Here is a 21,373-nt window from a genome sequence, read left to right as displayed (position 1 = left end):
GGGGGGGGGGGGTGGAATGTGTACACACACAGATCTGAAAAGCTACCTAGTTGGCCTTTAAGTAAAATAATTGAGTACTTTTTCCACCACTATACCAAAACCATAAAAACTTGTTCCATTTACTTTTAAATTGATGACACAGAGATCTGATGGCTTAAATGCACAGGAAGACCCTGTAACGGTTGGTTCTAGATTTGTTTGTGAATCTTGAGTTAGAGTTTTAGTGCCAATGTATAGCGTGAACAATGGAAAACAGCTGCAGCTGTCTGCATCTTTAACAACTTGGAGTATCCACTGTGAGGATTTCATTAAAGGGGTATTTCACGTTCAAACATGTTTGGGGTCATTTTAACGTCTACTCAGGCTTATGTGAGCACCTCAGACAGATTTTAAGTTGCTTGATTCAGTGTTTAGATATTTGATATTCATTTTATCAGACACGCCCCCTTCCTATACAAACACATTGTAACTTCAAACTTTTTCAATTACTGTTTTCATTCACTTTTTATATATATATTTTTAAAACAAAAAATTAAATTAATGAAAAAGCAATGGAAAAAATATGAACCCTCACATATTAAGAGGGCAGTGAGTCACCAGAACCAAGGATGGGTGTTTGCCTAAAATGGAGTTTGAAGTTGCAATGGGTTTGTATAGGAAGGGGGCGTGTCTGATAAAATGAATATCAAATATCTAAATACTGAATCAAGCAACTTTAAAAAAAAACTGTCTGGGGGCTCACAAACGCCTGAGTAGACGTTAAAATGACCCCAAAGTTGTTTGAAAGTGAAATGTCTCTTTAAGTGCATGAACGTTATAATCTCGGGATACAATTTGTGTATTATGGAAAATATTGTAGCCTGTCAAATTCTGTGACACTAACTTTTAAATCCACGCCACTGGTATTTGATGGGTGAAATTCACTGGAAGACCTTAACAGCTGGCTATATAGATTAGATTATTTTAAAATGACATTTCTGGGGAGGGCTTCTGCCTTTTACAATTGCGCAATGTATGAGGATGAGGTGGTGGAGCAACGCTTGTGCCATTAAATCTTTAATAGCATCACAAAGCCAATCTCATTGGAGGCTCCAAAATAGGAAGCAAAACAATAGGTGATGCTCTCCATGTGCTCCTGTCCTTAATCATAGGTCATATTGTGTCAAGCCTGTAACAGTAACAAAGGATTTATGACCTCCTTCCAAACATGGTCCGATGCTAGCCTTTATATACAGACAGTACCAGCTCTGGGGGGACACAGGGCACCAGGAGACTTGAAGGTAAGAGATAACTGGAGAGGCAACAAGTTGACCAATTAGCAAATGGATTGGGTTGTGCTATTCATTTGTTTATATCCTTGTTTACAGTTTTCCCAGAGAGACCACCACTTCCAAGTCACCATCCAACCGGGATTCAAAACCAGGCAAGTCACTGTTTGTGTGATACTATAGTTACTTTCTGGTGAGCCACCTGTAATAGCCTTTCTAAAAAGACTTATCAACCGATTGATTGATTGAAACAAAGATTTCAGAGGCTAATGGGGATAATGAGTAGAATCTACTGTAACAGGGCTATTAGAGAAGGCTGGGACCATCCTGTGAGGCTGCAAGTGAATCAGCTCTTAAACGTGAACCCCAGAATGCCTGGGGCATTTGCCAAAATAGCAGATCTACAAGCTCGAGCTTGCAGATCAGCTATTTTGGCGAAGAGATGTGGACGGGAAACAAGTGGTCTAAGTCAGGTCCATTTGACAAAGAATAGGGGTTTAAGTGGTTACATTTAAAGAGAAGCCATATCTCCGCCGTCGGGCATACAGAAAGCATTTTTTATTTATGTCCAAAATATTAACCTTTCAGGAAATGAAAAAAGAAACATGTTTTTAGAACAACACAATACTGCCTCATAAAAGTTGGTATGGTGACTCTATACATTGTCAGATATACTTGAATGTGTCCTTATTATTATCATCACTTTACCCAAATACAGCTCAAGGGGAGTTAGGAGGTTTTTGACCATTAAAGGACAACTTTTTTTTTTTTTACAAAAAGGGTTAATTTAATAGTTTGTAATGATAATTAAAAGATGAGTGTTAAAAAATATTTCATGTATTGCTTTCTATCGTTATAGCGATTTTTAACTGAGAGGTGGGGGCATTCGGGTAATTGTTTATAGATAAAAAATATTACACAATAAGTGGGCTATTTTTGTCTCCACGAGCCCAAAGGCATGGAAGTCAGGGCAGAACCTCTGCCCCATTTTTTTAAACATCGGCCTGTTATAGCGCCACCAGGAAGCCGAAATGTGTTTTGCAAAAAGAAAACTTTTTTTTTTAATATTGCTCCTACAGATTTTGTCCAAACATCACACACATTGGTACACATTATCTCTGTAGTCATGTGATCAAGTCAGATCTGTCAAGATTTTTCATATTCCATCCTTATTGGCTAAGATTGGCTTCCAAAGTTTGCAGGAGTGGCCCGTTTTGTATAACATGCCTTGAATCATGAATGCAGCAGCCAATGGACCCTTCGCTAAACCCCACCCCAAAAGCGATTGTCCAATGCCAGCTTAGCAACCGTTGTTAGCCTGGCACAGGTCTGGCAAACTTTCGTCACCTGCCATAGATGTCAATGTTATTTCGCCCGCACACACACACACACACACACACACACACAATCATTTGCAACATAATAGCAAGAACAGGAATACCACGATAACGCAATGGTGATTATGAACCAGCAACAGATTCCACTTACCCACAACCGGAGGGTTCTTTTCCCAAGCTGAAATCTGCGCTTAAACTGGAAGGCTATGGCTGTGCCTGTGTTGTTGAACACATACACAGCTTAACGTTGGGAAAGTTACACGACTCACTCGCCCAGGTGGTGTCAATGATACTAATCACCGTAATCGTAACAAAATTCAGAATCCCAGCGCTGCCTGTTTCGAATTCCGCACGTTAAAGTATATTCATTCATTTGTTCGTCTATTTATTAACTGCTACTGTAGTCTTACCCTGCGGTACATGAAAATTCCTGTTACAGTCATGGATCAACTTCAACCTGGTGTTTGCACTTTCTCCATTTACGGTCCGTACATCTATATAAACGCTCAGATTTCAAATATAAATTGCTTATGCTATGGCCACGGATGTTAAAATTATGCTCGGGACTCTCAAAAGTACCCGTATATTCTGTGTTGTTCAATAAAAAGCATTTTAATCCGATCGGTGGTCATTTTCTCATAGAGTTATAATGTATCAGAGTGCAATACACCTACCAACCGATAGGGTCGCTTAGTTGAACGCATATGGAGAAAATGGCCACCGATCAGATTAAAATGCTTTTTATTGAACAATACGGATGATACGGGTACTTTTGAGAACCCGTACATAAATGTAACATCCGTGGCCATGGGATAAGCACTTTATATTTGAAATATGAACGTTTCTGTAGATGTACGGGCCGTAAATGGAGAAAGTGCAAACACCAGGTTGAAGTTCATCCATGACGGTCGAGACAGTCGACCGTCGCGTATCCATGGCTATTACTCCCTCTAACATTTCCCGTGTTTTTAGTTCATTGAAATAATGTCATGCACATTTGTCCAGTGCATAGCCTACTGTAGGCCTTGTTGACTAGATTTAGAAGAGATTTTGAAGCTATTGCTGCTGAAATGATCGATAATTTTTAAGGGGAAAAGCCGTCATTTAACATGCAAGTCAATGGGTGAGAAGCAAAGTTTGCCAGGCGCTGCCAGACCTGGGTGTGACTAACTCCGCACCACCAGTCACAGAGTGGAGTGGGTGGGGCTTAGCGAAGGGTCCATTGCCGTGAAACTTTGCACGCACATCCCCACTAAACCAAAGAAATGCCACAGAATCCAGTGAAACAAAGATGTTGATTGTAAGACATACAGTTCAAGTTATGGGCCAAAATGTGAATCAGCCTGTTATAGCGCCACCATGAGGCTGGTTTGATAAATGTAGGATGGCATTTCTTCTTTGGCCTAATGGGGATGTGCGTACAAAGTTTCACAGCAATCGGACACTGTGTTCATGATCTGAGGCATTTTGTACAAAACGGGCCACTCCTGCAAAACTTTGGCAGCCAATCTTAGCCAATCAGGATGGAATATGAAATATCAGACAGATCTGTCTCTATCACATGACTATAGAAGATAATATGTACCAATGCGCGATGTTTGGACACAATCTGTAGGAGTAATATATATATATTTTTTTTCAAAAATCGGCCTCCTGGTGGCGCTATAACAAACTGATGTGAAAACATTGGGGCAGAGGTTCTCCCCTGGCCTCCGTGCATTCAACCACGCAGAGACAAAACTAGCCGCAGAGACAATTTCCCGAATGCCCCCGCCCCCAGTTAAAAATCGCTATAACAATAGAAAGCAATAAATGAAAAAAAAATAACACTCATCTTTTAATTATTATTATTACAATCTAAGAAAATGAATCCTTGTTGTAAAAAAGCAAAGTTGTCCTTTAATGTGGACACAACTCCACAAGTTGGAGTTATCTCCACATTAAAGGACAACTAAGGAGGTTTAGTCAGAAGAGCTTTTTCAATACTTTTCATACTTTTCAGATGAAGATTGAAATTTGACAAAAATGTCCACCACAAGCCAACATGGTTGATGACAACCCCCCGATCTTTGTCAAATGTTTGCAGGTGAACATCTGAGAGCGCAGAGATGGGGGACGCTCTAATGGCAGAGTTTGGGGCTGCGGCGATGTTTCTGCGAAAGTCCGACAGGGAACGTCTGGAGGCCCAGACTCGCCCGTTCGACATGAAGAAAGAGTGTTTCTGCCCCGACCCCGAGGTGGAGTATGTCAAGGCTCAGATCACCAGTAGAGATGGGGACAAAGTCACTGTGCATACTGAGTTTGGCAAAGTAAGTGTGTGTGTGTGTGTGTGTGTGTGTGTGTGTGTGTGTGTGTGTGTGTGTGTGTGTGTGTGTGTGTGTGTGTGTGTGTGTGTGTGTGTGTGTGTGTGTGTGTGTGTGTGTGTGTGTGTATAAATGAAGGAAGCAGTGGTGTAAAGTAACTAAGTACATGTAAAGTTACTCAAGTACTGTACTTTTGTGATGCATTTTTTACTTTACTGGAGTATTTCCAAATTGTAATACTTATTACTTTTACTTTTAGTCCACTCCACTCCATCTCAGAGGCAAATATTGTATGTTTTACTCCACTACAATTATTTGAGAACTTTAGTTACTAGTTACTTTGTAGATTTGAATTATTACAAAACATACATTGAAAACTTTTTAAATGGCACATTCTGCATGATGAGTATTTTAACTTTTGGTACTTTACATTTTGATGGCAATACTTTTGTACTTTTACTCAAGTGAATTTTTGATGGCAATACTTTTGTACTTTTACTCAAGTGAATTTTTAATACCGGACTTTTACTTGTAACAGAGTATTTCTACATTGTGGTATTGATACTTTTACTTAAGTACAAAATGTGAGTACTTCTTCCACCACTGGTGTCATGTATAAATGAAGGGAGTTGCCTTTAGTGGTGGGAGAACAATGTTGGCATTTATTGATAAATACATATTTAATTAAATTAAATGTTCTCTTACCATTGAAACTACACAAAATAATGCGGTCACTGTAAAATGTCAAAGTATTTTAAAATCAAAATTCATACTGGTCGGGCTTAAATTATGACCATATGAACTGAATATACCACCTTCACTTTAATGCGGCCCGCAGGTTAATATCAGAATATTGATATATTATTGATTTCAGCTGTTATAATTCCAAACATGCAAACATGACCTGCTTTAATTACTTCAGTCTATATTAGTAGCTTAATGACTAGTATTAAAATTCCTCTATTGTCCTCTTTATGTCCAACTTATTTGTATTTAAGTTAAAAAAATTAACATGAGTATAACTAAATGCATTTGAAATGAAATAAAAATGTAACCTCTCAGGATACCAATTCAAAAATAGCAAAAATAGCAGATCTACACACTCAAAACGCATCGCGCTGCGACGCGTTTTGAGCATGTAGATCGGCTATTTTGCAACTTTTGTGTGACAAAGAAAGGTGAAGTACGACATTCATTTACGAAAAAGTTAAAATACGGAGATAAGACGTGTCTGCCCGACAGTATATGCAATGTGGCCCTCTGGAGTGAGTGTGGAAATATAGTGGCCCTCATCAAAGTTGCCCACCCCTGGAATATACCATTATTATGGTATTTTCTTTCCAGGACGTAACCCATAAGGAGGAAAACATCCATCCCCAGAACCCGCCAAAGTATGATAAAATTGAAGACATGGCGATGTTCACCTTCCTGCACGAGCCCGCCGTGCTGTTTAACCTCAAAGAGCGCTACGCAGCCTGGATGATCTACGTGAGTCATTGCAACCAACTTTGCTCTGTCCATTATAGTGTCAGAAGGAATTCTCCTTAAAGGAGTAGTTCACCCCAAAAAATACTTATTTTCTATCAATTGCACACCCCATGAAGCCTTGAATTCATGGATCTTTTTTTTTTTGTCGCATTCGTAAGCCAATAATTTGATACCGTTTCCTACCGGCTAATGTATCCGGTAGGAGACACAAAGTAGACTCTTTGTGTCTCCTACCGAAAATACACCTGGTCATCAAATTATTGGCTTAGGAATGCGACAAAAACAAAAACAAGTCCATGAATTCAAGGCTTCATGGGGTGAGTAATTGATAGAAAATAAGTACTTTTTTGGGTGAACTACTCCTTTAACTCTTTCATTGCCAGAGTAAAACATCTATAGCTGCCCTTTCCACCACTGGATCTAGCTGATGTACCTTTCACTGATATGTGGCGATGACCTCCCTCACAACAGACCTACTCGGGGCTGTTCTGTGTGACCGTCAACCCCTACAAGTGGCTGCCGGTGTACGACCAGTCAGTGGTCAACGCCTTCAGGGGCAAGAAGAGGAGTGAAGCTCCCCCTCACGTCTTCTCCGTCGCTGACAACGCCTACCAATACATGTTGGCAGGTATACAGGAAACCATCTTCTAACTCAGTGGTTTTCAACCTATTTCATGCCAAGGACCCCTACATTGATATATATATAGATATATATATATTTGGCCGCGGACCCCATCTGAAATGATTTGTGCCAGGGACCCCCAGAAGAGAAGATTTGTGTTGAAAAAAATACTAAATTCTACAAAATTCTTCAAACACTTTCAAGATTTTTCGAAATTGTTCAAAAATAGCAGATCTACAAGCTTGCAGCGCGGCACAAAGTGACGCGCTGTGAGCTTGTATATATGCTATTTTTTGAATAGCCAACGTATACACTATGGATAAAGGGGTGCAAATGTATTAACACCTTTGGCTGGGGACCCCCTGGAACCCCCTCAAGGACCACTGGTTGAGAACCACTGTTCTAGCTTGATTAGTAAAGGTGACTCTGTAGATTATAAAAAACATGGTCATGGTTGTGTCCACCAATATTAAAGGTAGGGTAAGTGATTTTCTTTGGTTAAAATAAGCGTTAAATAGCTCTATATTCTGATAGTACTCATTGCTATAGTGTTTGTTCAGTAACGGGAGTCTCCATGTCTCTCCAGCTCTTTACTCTTTGACTGCCATGGACGAGTATACTCGCCAGTTGGCACTTGGTCCACAGTGCCAAGGACGACTTTGGCGAGTTTGGGGTTTTCTGTGGTTTTCCACCATATGGCCCTGTTTGCTACCCTAAATGAAGCTTTCACTGCCAGATGACGTAATTGGCAAAAACAAGCCACATTCAATTGGCCACAACCAGGGGCGCCGATTTATTTCCGCGCTACTGGGTGAGCAACGCGTGTGAATTTTCGTTTTTTTCCCAGGTTTGTTATCTTTTTGCGTTTTTTTTGTTACTTTAATGCGGTTAATTTGGTTAATTTGGTACAAAGAATGTACTCCATGAAGTGCAGATGTCTTTTTTTGTGACGAGTTTGTGATGGGTGCTCGTCATTTCTCCTGGGTGCTTTAGCCCCGTGGCACCCACAGTATCGGCGCCCTTGGCCACAACTATGCAACGGATTACCGCGACCGGATAATTACCGCGCGGCGATCGCAGTGAGGACATCGATCACGGAAAAATATTCCATGATTTGAGTATGAATATTTCGATTTGATTCAAAGGTTGGTAAAAATCGCTCGTTTTCGTTGGCAGTGGCGTGACACTATTACACTATTACTCTGGCAGAGCAGAACATTTTGTGTTTTTAACCAAACATATCACTTACCCTACCTTTAATGTGACAAATTAGTACCACATTAATATCATATTACCTTCTCTTTAACTTTTGCAGACAGGGAGAATCAGTCTGTCCTGATCACGTGAGTAAAGTGTTACAGTATCATCATTACCTTGATCTAGGGCCAGTGGTGTAAAGTAAGCAAATTTACTCAAGTACTTGTACTTAAGTAAAATTTTGAGGTACCTTTTACTTTACGGGAGTATTTCGAATTTCCAAAGCTTTTACTTCTACTCCACGACATCTCAGAGGCAAATATTGTACTTTTACTCCACTACAATTATTTTAAAACTTTAGTTACTAGTTACTTTTCAGATATAAATTATGATATTATGAAACATACATTAACCACTTTAGCCCTATGTTATACATAAGCTATTTGAAAATAGCCGATCTACAAGCTCACAACGCGTCGCATCACGACACGTTGTGAGCTTGTAGATCTGCTATTTTCAAATATTTTAGTACTTTTACTTTTTGGCACATTTTGATGCCAATACTTTTTACTCAAGTAATTTTTTTATTCTGGACTTTTACTTGTAACAGAGTATTCTACATTGCAGTATTGGTACTTTTAACTTAAGTAAAGAATTTTAGTACTTTTTCCACCACTGTCTAACATAAAAAAGCTCATCATGTACATTTCCTGAAACAAACAAGCAAACAAACAAACAAAAACATCAAACTTGTTCTTCTACCATCAGTGGAGAATCTGGTGCTGGAAAGACTGTGAACACCAAAAGAGTCATCCAGTACTTTGCCAGCATTGCAGCTGTTGCTGGAAAGAAGGTTGATGATAAAAAGGTATCTTTTGTCTTTTGTACTCAGAAAATCTAGTGTGTTGTCTGCAGGGGGTCCCAGGGGGTCCCCAAATTATTTTGGAACTTAAGCGATAGTTCACCCCAAAACATTTTCTATCAATTACAAACCATGAAGCCTTGAGTTCATGGATATTTTTTTGTTTTTGTTCTCACTCAACAGTAAACAAACCAACATACAGTATAAGTGTAACAGGGTATCTGCACATTTCTAAAGTGACAATTTACTAACTTTTAAGACCTTTTTAATACTAAATTGGCCAAATTGTCAAATAAAACAACGCCTCGTGAGCCACTGCGAGGCGTTGTGAGTGTGTAGATTGGCTATTTTCACTATTTATCTGTGGAACCGAGTGAAAATAAAATATAATGCCTAACATTTCAAGTGCTTGTCACGGTGGGGGGGTCCCCAGTTCAAATATGACTATTTTGGGGGGGTCCCCAGTTCAAATATGATTATTTTGGGGGTCACGGCCTGAAAAGTTTGGGAACCCTTGGTCTACTGTAAAATAAATGGTGCATGACTTTAAGACACTCTCTGCTCATCTCCAGGGAACCCTTGAAGATCAAATCATTCAGGCTAACCCTGCTCTGGAGGCTTTTGGTAATGTCAAGACCATCAGGAATGACAATTCCTCCAGATTCGTAAGTTTACCAACCAACCTACACACACACACACACACACACACACACACACACACACACACACACACACACACACACACACACACACACACACACACACACACACACACACACACACACACACACACACACACAAAAAAAGGTCATTGTACAATGTGTGATTTTGTGTCGACAACTTCTAGAAAGTCCTCCAGAAACAGCAAACCAATCTGCCTGTCATATTTCTCAGGGTAAATTCATCCGAATTCACTTTGGCGTTAGTGGCAAGTTGTCCTCTGCTGACATTGAGACCTGTAAGTATACAAGCGATCTTTATATATTTGATGCATTTAACACATTACCTGCCAAGAACGCAGCTGCGTTCTTTCAAATGCATCACTTGCTCGCCAAAAACGCAGATTTGTTTTTTGAAAATTCCACAATTCCTCTAACACAAGAATGATGCCTCGACACTCAGGTGCCCTTTACACGAGGACCGTCTCTACAGAAAACCGTCTGTTTAGACGACAACGGTGTTATCAGGGGTTGAAAACGCAACAAAGTGAAACCACCTTCCAGGGTGGAGAACTTTGAAAACACTGCGCCTCGTGTCTCTGTGTAAACATGCAAAAACGGTGTTAACCAGTGTTGCCAGATTCTGCGAGAGAAATAAGCAACCAAGTTTAAGAAAACTCAAAAGAAGCGACTTGGCTACGGCTATTTGAAAATAGCAGATCTACGAGCTCACAGCGCGTTGCGATGCAACGCGGTGTGAGCTTGTAGATCTGCTATTTTCAAAAAAGAAAGAAGAAAAAATAATCTTGAGAAAATAAAAAGAGGTCATTCTGGAACATTTAAAGTAAAAACCCCTTACAGTTAGAAAAACTACCATGTCTTCCAGATCTGCTAGAGAAGTCCCGTGTCACATTTCAGCTTAAAGCTGAGAGAGACTACCACATCTTCTACCAGATTCTGTCTCAACAGAAGCCAGAACTGCTGGGTTAGTATTGAAACGTAAAACAATGTCATGCCATTTAAGACCTGAAGCCGATTCTACACATGTCTTCTAAATCCCAACAGTATTCTGAAAAACGTATGTTTCTATATCAGTGGTGCTCAAACTTTTTCATGTCAAGGACCCCCAAAATTATATGTATTTGGCCGCCGACCCCCTTCTCAAAATATTTTGTTCCAGGGACCCCCCCAGAAGCAAAGAATAGAGTTAAAAATGTTCGCTTTAAACAATATACTGTATATTCAAAGATTTGCACAAATTTTCACAATTTAAAAAAAATAGCAGATCTCCAAGCTCGTAGCGCGGCACTCGGTGCCGTGCTATGAGTTTGTATATCTGCTATTTTTGAATAGCCAAAGTGTAAAATAATGCTTTATTGCTTTTTTGCTCAAATCAAAAAGTGACACAGATGCGTTCCAGGTCTTAATGGGTTAAAAAAATACTCAAGTGTATGACAATAAGTAAAGTACTGTTCTTGATGCTTCACAGAGATGCTGCTCATCACCAGCAACCCCTACGATTATTCCTTCATCTCCCAAGGACAGATTTCTGTAACTTCCATCAATGATTCTGAGGAGCTGATGGCTACTGATGTAGGTGCATTTGTGGATTAGCAAAACAAGAGAGAGAGAAAGAAAGAAAGAAAGAAAGAAAGAAAGAAAGAAAGAAAGACAATGTGTTATCACTGTCATTTCACAACATAGCCAATATTACTATAATATGTATAATATAGACATTAAAGTAATAGAGTACTATAATGTTAACTACTAAAACATAATATAAACATATTGTCACCTTCTTAAACTAAAGGAAAATTATATGTTTGCCTAAATCAACTCCTCATGAAACTGGCCACCTCTGGTAAAATTGCCTATATCTTAAAGGAAAAGGATCATGCTCCTCCCCTTTTAGTCTATCTCCCTAGTGTGACTTGGGCGAAAATAGGCAATTATTTTGGCCAAAGTCACATTGTTTTTTGACTTAGGCCAAAAGAATGGCCTAAGTATGGAGTAAATCAATAAATCGTTTGGCCTAAATCAGGTTTAATCCTATTTAAATCTCTTATGTTACATAACTGACAGACAGTGTTATTTTTATGTTAATAGTCATTATTTGTTGAAACGTTTTTGGTGAAATGATTAAGATATATCATATAGTTTTGTTTTGGATCAGTTTAAAAAAAAAAACTTAGGCCATTAGTTTAAGAAGATGACAATATTTAAGGGTCAATAAAGTATGAAAGCAACTTGCCAACTATTATCTACTGTTTTAGGATGCTTTTGATGTGCTGGGCTTCACCCAAGAGGAGAAGAATGGCATCTACAAGCTGACCGGTGCCATCATGCACTATGGCAACATGAAGTTCAAGCAGAAGCAGAGGGAGGAACAGGCAGAACCTGACGGCACTGAAGGTAAGATTTCATCATTCAAAACTTAAACGCAGTGGTGGAAGAAGTACTCACATGTTTTATTTAAGTAAAAGTATCAATACTGCAATGCGGATACACTCAAGTAGAAGTACCGTGATGCCGTAAAAAGTATCGGCATCAAAATATACTTAAAGCACCAAAAGTAAATGAATGAAATGGGACAGAATGTCCCATATCACAAGTTCAAAATGTATTAAAATAGCCTACAAGCTCACAATGCGAGCGTGTGAGCTTGTAGATTGGCTATTTTCAAATTGCCAAAATATATTAGGGCTGAAGTGGTTAATGTGTGTTGTTTTGTAATGATACTCCAAATCTACAAAGTAACTAGTAACTTAAGTGTTCATATAATTGTAGTGGAGTAAAAGAAAAGTACAATATTTTCTTTTGATGTAGTGGGGTAGAAGTAAAAGTATTGAAAATTGCAAATACTGAATAAAGTAAAAATACCTCACAATTGTACTTAAGTACAGTATTTCAGTACATGTGCTTAGTTACTTTACACCACTGCTTAAATGCAGAATGCATAATAATCTTCAAGATAATGTATATTGTTGCTGTCCAGGAGAAACCAGCTAACTCTATTTATCCGCTTTTACATTTTTTTCCATAAATCAGTGCCATTTAACACCCTTTACATCTGTGTGTTGATTAAAAACATATTGAACCAATGAAAAGTATTAAAAAGCGCTTCTGACAAAACCAGCTAACTCCATTGGATCCTCAAACTTTCTGCTAAACAAGCTAACTCCACCAAAGGGGGGTGGAGTTAGCTGGTTTTGCTGACTTTTGCTTTTTGGTGACAGGCTCCACTCCCTTTTGACCTCCAACCTCATTGTGAGCTTGGAGGTCCATTCAGCTGTTCTTATCAATGATGAACAAAACCTCATAACTCCACTTTTTGTTTTGTTTTTGTCATTTCCTGAAAAATTAACATTTTGGAGTTATCTGGTTTCTGCCAGACAGCAGAGATATACTGTATGTGGTGAAAATGTATTTAACCCTTACCTCTCCAGATGCTGACAAAGTGTCATATTTGATGGGGGTCAACTCTGCTGACCTCCTGAAGGGCCTGTGCCACCCAAGGGTCAAAGTAGGAAACGAATGGGTCACCAAAGGTCAGGGGGTCAATCAAGTGAGTGCCAGTTATTTTACTGTTGTAACTAATGTAATTACATTAACCGTTTAAGACCGGGACCGCATCTGTATTGATATTATAGCAACATACGTTGCTATAATATCAATATATTTAAAAAAAACTGTTAGGAATTAGAAGACATTTGTAGAATCCCCAGAAGCAAAGATATGAGTTACAAATGTTCTTTAAAAAATATATACATTCAAAGTTTTGCACCCATTTTCATGATTTTTCAAAAAATGCAGATCTACAAGCTTGTACAGCGCTACGAGCTTGTAGAGCTGCTATTTTTGAATAGCCAAAGAAATCTTAAAAAGACACACAGATGCGTTCCCGGTCTCAATGGGTTAACACAGAAATATATGTTCAAATGAGAGTTCGTGAATTTTTTTAAACATGTTTCTTGGCAGGTCTACTACTCCATTGGTGCGCTGTCCAAGTCAGTGTATGAGAGGCTGTTCAACTGGATGGTGGTGAGAATCAACCAATCCCTGGACACCAAGAACGCTCGTCAGGACTACATTGGCGTGCTGGACATTGCCGGCTTTGAGATCTTTGAGGTGAGTTTTTTTTTGAAGACTGAAGATGCCATGAGAGACGATTGCAATGTTATTCTACATCCGTACAAGCATAGTGTTGTCTGGGAAAATGTAAAGCAAGACGCACTTAATTATAGAACGCTATATAGAAAAAACTGTGTTTTCCAATGTAAAACTTCCTAACTTGCCTATGTCAGTGGTTGTCAAACTTTTTCATGTCAAGGACCCCCAAATTGACACTTATTATGAAAAATTATTCCAGGGACCCCCATAAGAGAAGATTTTTACGGCTCTAGCAGGGATTCTCAACCATTTTAATTTCAAGGACCCCCAGTTTGACATGCATTAAGCTACGGACCAACATTTATTGGCATTTCTATCTCTAGGACCCCAATTTATATTGTAAAATCAATGTTAATTTAACCCAGAGAGTGTACAAATGGAACCAAATGGACCCGTAGGGTCCATTTGGTTCCATTTGCACACTCTCTGAGTTACAGACCTGTAAGGGTCCATTTGGTTGAGAACTATCATTTAGCTGGGTACCCCCTGGAACTCCCTCAACGACCCCTGGGGGTCCCCGGACCCCACATTGGTGACGTTTGTAAATACGAGTCAAATAAGACTGTGGCCAGACTGTGTAGCGAAGTGAGAAAAAAACGAATGAAGCGAATCAGTCTGGATCCCAGGCTAACAAAGCAACTGCTTCAACTTGTCCCCTTGCAGTTCAACACCTTTGAACAGCTGTGCATCAACTTTACTAATGAGAAGCTGCAGCAGTTCTTCAACCACCACATGTTTGTGTTGGAACAAGAAGAGTACAAGAAAGAGGGCATCGTCTGGGTGTTCATTGACTTTGGCATGGACTTAGCCGCCTGCATTGAGCTCATTGAGAAGGTAGGTACATGGACTTAACTGCCTGCTTTGAGGTCATTGAGAAGTTTGGTGTTTTTGGAGTTCAGAGCATTGATGGAAAAACTATACTCACATTTGTTTGTCACAAGAAAAAGTATCAATACCACAATCCTATATTAAAATTGCCTAGTCAGTCAATCGTCTGACGGTGGACAGGAGGGAGGGAGGGAGGGAGGGCGGGCGTTGGACAAACGTAACATGCCTCCGTGTGTTCCTATTGGCTGGACTAAACAGCCATAACTCCGGTTTCCAGCATGCTAAAGGCCCCAGACTTGGGTTCTCTTAGACGGCCAATAGGGACGGGCTGTAATTTGCTGATGCCCCGCCCCCTCTGTGTTCCTATTGGCTGGGGTTTAAACACAGATAACTACAGTTCCCATTATGCTAAAGGCTTAAAAAATGGCAGGTGCTCTTACGGTACAGGCTGAAATTGCTGAAGCCCCGCCCACCTCATATACTGTGTCTTGGCGTCTCTTTCCCCACTTTTCTCCAGCCCATGGGTATCATGTCAATCCTTGAAGAGGAGTGCATGTTCCCTAAGGCCAGTGATGAAACATTCAAGGCTAAGCTGTACGACAACCACCTGGGCAAAAACCCCAACTTCCAGAAGCCCAGGATTATCAAGGGGAGACCAGAGGCCCATTTCTCCCTGGTCCACTACGCCGGCACCGTGGATTACAACATCACCAACTGGCTCGTCAAGAATAAGGACCCTCTCAACGAGACGGTGGTCGGTCTATTCCAGAAGTCAACGATGAAGCTACTGTGTGTGCTGTTTTCTAGCTATGCTAGTGCCGAAACTGCAGCAGGTATGTGGGATTATACTCCTAAGTGAACTGAAAGAGGTGGTTCAGTTAATGTTCAGGGAGTTGATTGATTGATTGATTGATTACTTTATTAACAGTTTTCAAAAAAGGCACGGTGGCACAAAAGAATGCTAAAAGGATGACTCAAATAAGCCCTCGGGGCTTGTTTCCATTAAGGTCCTGTGTATTCAATTCATCATTTAAAGACAAACAATAATATACAGTAATATGCAAAAACATCATATATACGAGTGGTAATAAGAAAGAAAGATAATACAGTAAACAGTTGGGGGGGGCATTTCCGGTGATAAGCTTGGACTTTTTACTGTTTACAGGGGCCAGTTACAATTTGCAGCCACCGTAGGTGCTCTTTTAGAGCGGTTTTGAAGGAGGGTAGGGAGTCACACTTTTTTTCATGACTGTTGGTTACTGGAAATACAGACGGTCTGCCCTTTTCATGTCGTTAACAGAAGAAGCAAAAGGTGGAGGAAAAAAGAAGAAAGGGTCTTCATTCCAGACCGTGTCTGCCTTGCACAGGGTAGGTAATCATTTCTCAGTGGCAAAACATCGCAGGACTAAATCATTTGAAATTCTACGGAATATATCAATATAATATACACATTCGTTCCTTGCTAAACCCACAGGAGAACCTGGGTAAACTCATGACCAACTTACGGGCTACCCATCCCCACTTTGTGCGCTGCCTCATCCCCAATGAGACCAAGACTCCCGGGGCCATGGAGAATCCTCTGGTCATGCACCAGCTCCGCTGTAACGGTGTGCTGGAAGGCATCAGGATCTGCAGAAAGGGTTTCCCTAACAGGATTCTTTATGCTGACTTCAAACAAAGGTTAAACACCAGCTTGATTTACCACCAACAGTTATATACAGTTGCTTCTCTAAATGTGCTATATGACTTCAAATGATGTGTTTACGACATTTCATGCAGATACCGCATTCTCAATCCAAGTGCAATCCCTGAGGGACAGTTTATGGACAACAAGAAGGCTTCGGAAAAACTTCTGGCTTCCTTGAATCTGGATGAAGAGCAGTATAGGTTTGGACACACCAAGGTAGGTTTTTCATAGGACAGAATCCTTTTTAAACACTTGATTAGACACATGAAAGAAGAAACAGTGGGCCCCCTTGTCCGAAAATATTAAAAACATAGTTACAATGAAAATACTAACTTTTAGTGTATATTTCCGGTTGTGCCTTTCTACTCACAGGCTGTTTTCAGCTCTGAATACTTATCAGTCATTAAGGTAGGGTAAGTGATATTTTTTGGTATTTTTTTGTTAAAAAGGTTAAAGTACTGTATTCTGATAGTACTCATTGCTACAGAGTGTTTGTTTGGTCACAGGGGTCTCTCCAGCTCTTTAGTAGAGTAGAACAGAATATAGTACATTTTCAGGTAGGTGACAACATTTAAGCCAATCAGGAGAGAGCACTGAAAATGCATTTTCTGTTTAATAAAGAGCTGGAGAGACATGGGAGACTCCTTTTACTGAACAAACACTCATTAGCAATGAGTACTATGAGAATATAGAGCTATTTAACACTTATTTTAACCAAAGTAAATCACTTACCCTCGAAGACTGCTGCCCTTTGATAAATTTGAAAGAGGTACAGCCTCAGGTAAATGACTTCTTTATTGGTACAACCTTGAAAACATTTCGATCCGCTGTGGATCATCTTCATGTAGATCCACTGCGGATCGAGACGTTGTCAAGGTTGTACCAAGACATACGTCTTTTTACAGTGGCTTTGGTGCGCAGGCTCTACCTCTTTCAAGTTAAGCCTTTTCAGCTATAGTATCGTCACCTTCTTAAACTGATGAACTAAGTATTTATTTATTTTTTCAGAAAAAAATAAAAACTGATCCTTCCTTTTTTTCTATCGATTAGTCACCCCATGGGGACTTGAATTTATGGATATTTTTTAGTTTTTGTCGCATTCCTAAGCCAATAATTTGATGACCAGCGGACCGGTAGCTAGAGACACAAAGGAGACTCTTTGTGTCTCCTACCGGAACCACTGCCGGTCAACAAATTACTCGACTAAACACCTGATAGCTGTATAACTTTTACCACCAAAACACTGATCTGACTGCACACACTCGCACACGCATGTGCAAATGTACGCGCATGTACGCGCACACACACACACACACACACACACACACACACACACACACACACACACACACACACACACACACACACACACACACACACACACACACACACACACACACACACACACACACACACACACACACACACACACACACACACACACACACACACACACACACACACACACACACACACACACACACGTCCCATGGGCCAGCTAGCAAATATTAATTCTGTGCACACACTCACAACACAGAGATCCACAAAGTTACCAAGCATTGTACTCCAAATAGCCCAATAGCCCTGTTTGTTTACACACAGTCCTCTTATCAATATTAGGTGTTCTTCAAAGCTGGTCTCCTGGGGGTTCTTGAAGAGATGAGAGACGACCGTCTTAGTCTCATCATCACTGCACTTCAGGCCAGATCCAGAGGAATACTTGCCAGAATAGAATACCAGAAGATTGTAGAGCGCAGGTACAGTATCATAGTTTTTGCTAGTGGTGGAAAATCAAGTATGTTCAAATACTGTACACTTTTGGGAGACTTTTACTTTACTGGAGTATTTCCAATTTTCAATGCTTTTACTTCTAATCTCAGAGGCAACTATTGTACTTTTACTCCACTACCATTATGGGAAAACTTTAGTTACTAGTTACTTTGTAAATTTTGTATTATTATTACAAACCATACATTAACCACTTCAGCCCTATACTATGGCTACGTCGCTTTGCGACACGTTATGAGGTTGTAGATCACATACATTTTGAAAACTTAATGAGCACTTTTACTTTTGGTACTTTAATTTTATTTTGATGCCATTACTTTTGTACTTTCTAATTACATTTTGGAGTATTTCTACGTCGCTGTATTGATAGTTTTACTTAAAGGGGCTACACCATGAATGTAAAACAAATATATTATGTATAAATATTGCCCCCTAATACGTTTTAAACAGGTTGTAAGCCTAAAAAAACATCCAGATATTTTTTCTCACAATCTGACTGTCTATCATTCCAAGCCTTTTCAGCTGCAATACCAAAACGTCCTCTTTTGGACAGAGGGGCGCTACTGAGTAATTCTGTCTGTCAATCATCACCTCCCCCCGCCCTCCTCATCCCTTTTCCCCGCCCCCATTAGAATAAAAAAACAGATAATAATAATAATAAAAAACAGCAAAGATGAAGGTTTTGAGATGATTTAGCCATTATGTTACTGCAAACAATACCTAGCGACTGAAAAAAACAATGGCGACTGGTTGTAAACAATAAAAAGAGGAAAGGGGTGGAGACTGAGAGGTGGAGACTGAAAATGAGGGGGCGAGGCTATGAAATGCTGCTTACATCAGCATCCTTGCCATTCTGAGATGGCCTGTTCAGACACGCCCATTCAGGAAATCCATGAAATGAGAAAGAATGACTGAATGTTAAAAAAAACTACGTTTTACAAGAGACACTGGGGACCCCAAAAAAATGAAATTCATGGTGTAGCCCCTTTAAGTAACGAATGTGAGTACTTCGTCCATCACTGGTATTTGCTCAAATCAAACATCCTGTAATAGAAGCAGTGGTGGAAAGTAACTAAGTACATTTACTTAAGTACTGTACTTAAGTACAATGTTGAGCTATTTGTACTTTATTTCCAATTTCCAGTACTTTTACTTCTACTCCACTACATCTCGGATCCAAAAATTGTACTTTTACTCCACTACAATTATTTGAAAACTAGTTAGTAGTTACTTTTCAGATATAAATTATTAGATTATGAAACATACATTAACCACTTTAGCCCTATTTTATACACAGGCTATTTGAAAATAGCCGATCTACAAGCTCACAAGGCGACGCATCGCGACACGTTGTGGGCTTGCAGATCTGCTATTTTCAAACATTCTAGTACTTTTACTTTTGGTACTTTAAGTACATTTCAATACTTTTGTACTTTTACTCAAGTCAATTTTGAACTCTGGACTTTTACTTGTAACAGAGTATTTCTATATTGCAGTATTGGTACTTTTACTTAAGTAAAGAATTTGAGTACTTTTTCCACCACTGAATAGAAGGAAGGAATTACTGATAAAACAACTGTTTACTGTTTCTATCAAAAGGGATGCCTTACTGGTGATCCAGTGGAATATACGCGCTTTCATGGGTGTCAAAAATTGGCCCTGGATGAAGATGTTCTTCAAGATCAAGCCTCTGCTGCAGTCAGCCGAGAACGAGAAGGAGATGGCAAACATGAAGGAGGAATTCATTAAGCTCAAAGAGCTTTTTGCTAAAACGGATGCCAGGAAGAAGGAACTGGAGGAGAAAATGGTCTCTATTCTCCAAGAGAAGAATGACCTGCTGCTCTCAGTCCAGTCCGTAAGTCATCGAGTTAAACTAAATTCACATACATATATTCATTGTAGTATTATTATTGTTTATTTTGCCATAATAAATACGATACCATATTACTTTATTTATCAGCTCACACTAAAAGAGCAATGTCCACCGCTCGGCCTAACCCTGGCCAGACTGTATAGATTAAAGTGATAGTTCACCCAAAATACATATCTATTTTTATCGATTAGTCACCTCATGGAGACTTGAATTCATGGATATTTCTTTGTTTTTGTCGCATTCTTAAGCCAATAATTTGATGACCAGCGGACCGGTAGGCAGCGGTTCCGGTAGGAGACACAAAGGAGACTACTCTTTGTGTCTCCTACCGGAACTGCTGCCGGTCATTAAATTATTGGCTTAGGAATGCGACAAAAACACAAATATATCTATGAATTCAAGTCTCCATGGGGTGACTAATCGATAGGAAAAAAAGTAATTTTTGGGGTGAACTATCCTTTTAAGCCTCAAAGTCGACTGGTGGACAAAGGACTTCTTCAGTATAACCTTATTGTATATTGGAACGCTGTATCTCCTTCCTGAAGTATAGCAACCTATATTCCCCATTATATTCCCCATACATATAGCTAGTGTTTGAAGTGATATTCCTTGCCAACATTAGCATACTGTTATTATATGTAGATGTATAGAGTCTCTCGAGTGGTTGTCCAACCATTAAGGACAATTCATTTCCTATACAAAACATTTTAAACGTATGGTTTCAAATATAGGAACAAGACGCTCTCTCAGATGCTGAGGAGCGCTGTGAGGGTCTGATCAAGAGCAAAATCCAGCTTGAAGCCAAATCCAAAGAGCTGACGGAGAGGCTGGAGGACGAGGAGGAGATGAACGCAGAGCTGACCGCTAAGAAGAGGAAGCTGGAGGACGAGTGCTCCGAACTCAAGAAAGACATCGATGACCTGGAGCTCACTCTGGCCAAAGTGGAGAAGGAGAAGCACGCCACTGAGAACAAGGTGTCGTAAAGACACAGTCTATAACTCAGAGGTTCTCAACCTGTGGGTCACCCCCCCCCCCCATCCCCACCCCCGCCACACACACACACACACACGGTTTTGGGAGGGGGGTCCCCAGATGACAGTAAAGTCACGATGTAAGGACTTTTAAGACCTTTTTAATACCTATTAAAAAATTAAGGAAGGAAAATAAATGAAATGAAAAAAGACCATTACTGCGTCAAAGGTAATCAACAAACTATACCATAAAAACTGGTCAAACATTGGCTAATAATATAAGACAGAGGCAAACATTGTGAAAATAGCCGATCTACAAG

At 39.8% G+C, this 21,373-nt stretch overlaps 1 protein-coding gene across 1 annotated transcript in view; it reads left to right on the top strand.

Moving 5' to 3' along the window:
- Nucleotides 1–4,713: 4,713 nt before the first annotated feature.
- Nucleotides 4,714–21,373, top strand: part of LOC308078026 (myosin-6-like) — a gene marked incomplete at its 5' end in the record, with an annotated part of 30,138 nt that continues 13,478 nt past the window's right edge. Inside the window, 20 exons of the mRNA XM_080419077.1 lie at nt 4,714–4,914; nt 6,253–6,396; nt 6,868–7,024; nt 8,334–8,361; nt 8,984–9,083; nt 9,650–9,742; nt 9,972–10,035; nt 10,623–10,721; nt 11,226–11,329; nt 12,010–12,148; nt 13,183–13,301; nt 13,715–13,864; nt 14,570–14,740; nt 15,252–15,567; nt 16,035–16,102; nt 16,209–16,414; nt 16,514–16,637; nt 18,042–18,178; nt 19,809–20,064; nt 20,814–21,056. Coding sequence (XP_080275203.1) covers nt 4,714–4,914; nt 6,253–6,396; nt 6,868–7,024; nt 8,334–8,361; nt 8,984–9,083; nt 9,650–9,742; nt 9,972–10,035; nt 10,623–10,721; nt 11,226–11,329; nt 12,010–12,148; nt 13,183–13,301; nt 13,715–13,864; nt 14,570–14,740; nt 15,252–15,567; nt 16,035–16,102; nt 16,209–16,414; nt 16,514–16,637; nt 18,042–18,178; nt 19,809–20,064; nt 20,814–21,056 — 2,919 coding nt within the window. The remainder of the gene's footprint in view (nt 4,915–6,252; nt 6,397–6,867; nt 7,025–8,333; nt 8,362–8,983; nt 9,084–9,649; nt 9,743–9,971; nt 10,036–10,622; nt 10,722–11,225; nt 11,330–12,009; nt 12,149–13,182; nt 13,302–13,714; nt 13,865–14,569; nt 14,741–15,251; nt 15,568–16,034; nt 16,103–16,208; nt 16,415–16,513; nt 16,638–18,041; nt 18,179–19,808; nt 20,065–20,813; nt 21,057–21,373) is intronic.

This window comes from Gymnoscopelus braueri, assembly GCF_963280865.1.
Source record: "Gymnoscopelus braueri genome assembly, chromosome: 22".
NCBI lineage: Eukaryota > Metazoa > Chordata > Actinopteri > Myctophiformes > Myctophidae > Gymnoscopelus > Gymnoscopelus braueri.
The sequence above is the reverse complement of the archived record's forward strand: the minus strand, read 5'-3'. Positions and strand labels throughout refer to the sequence as shown.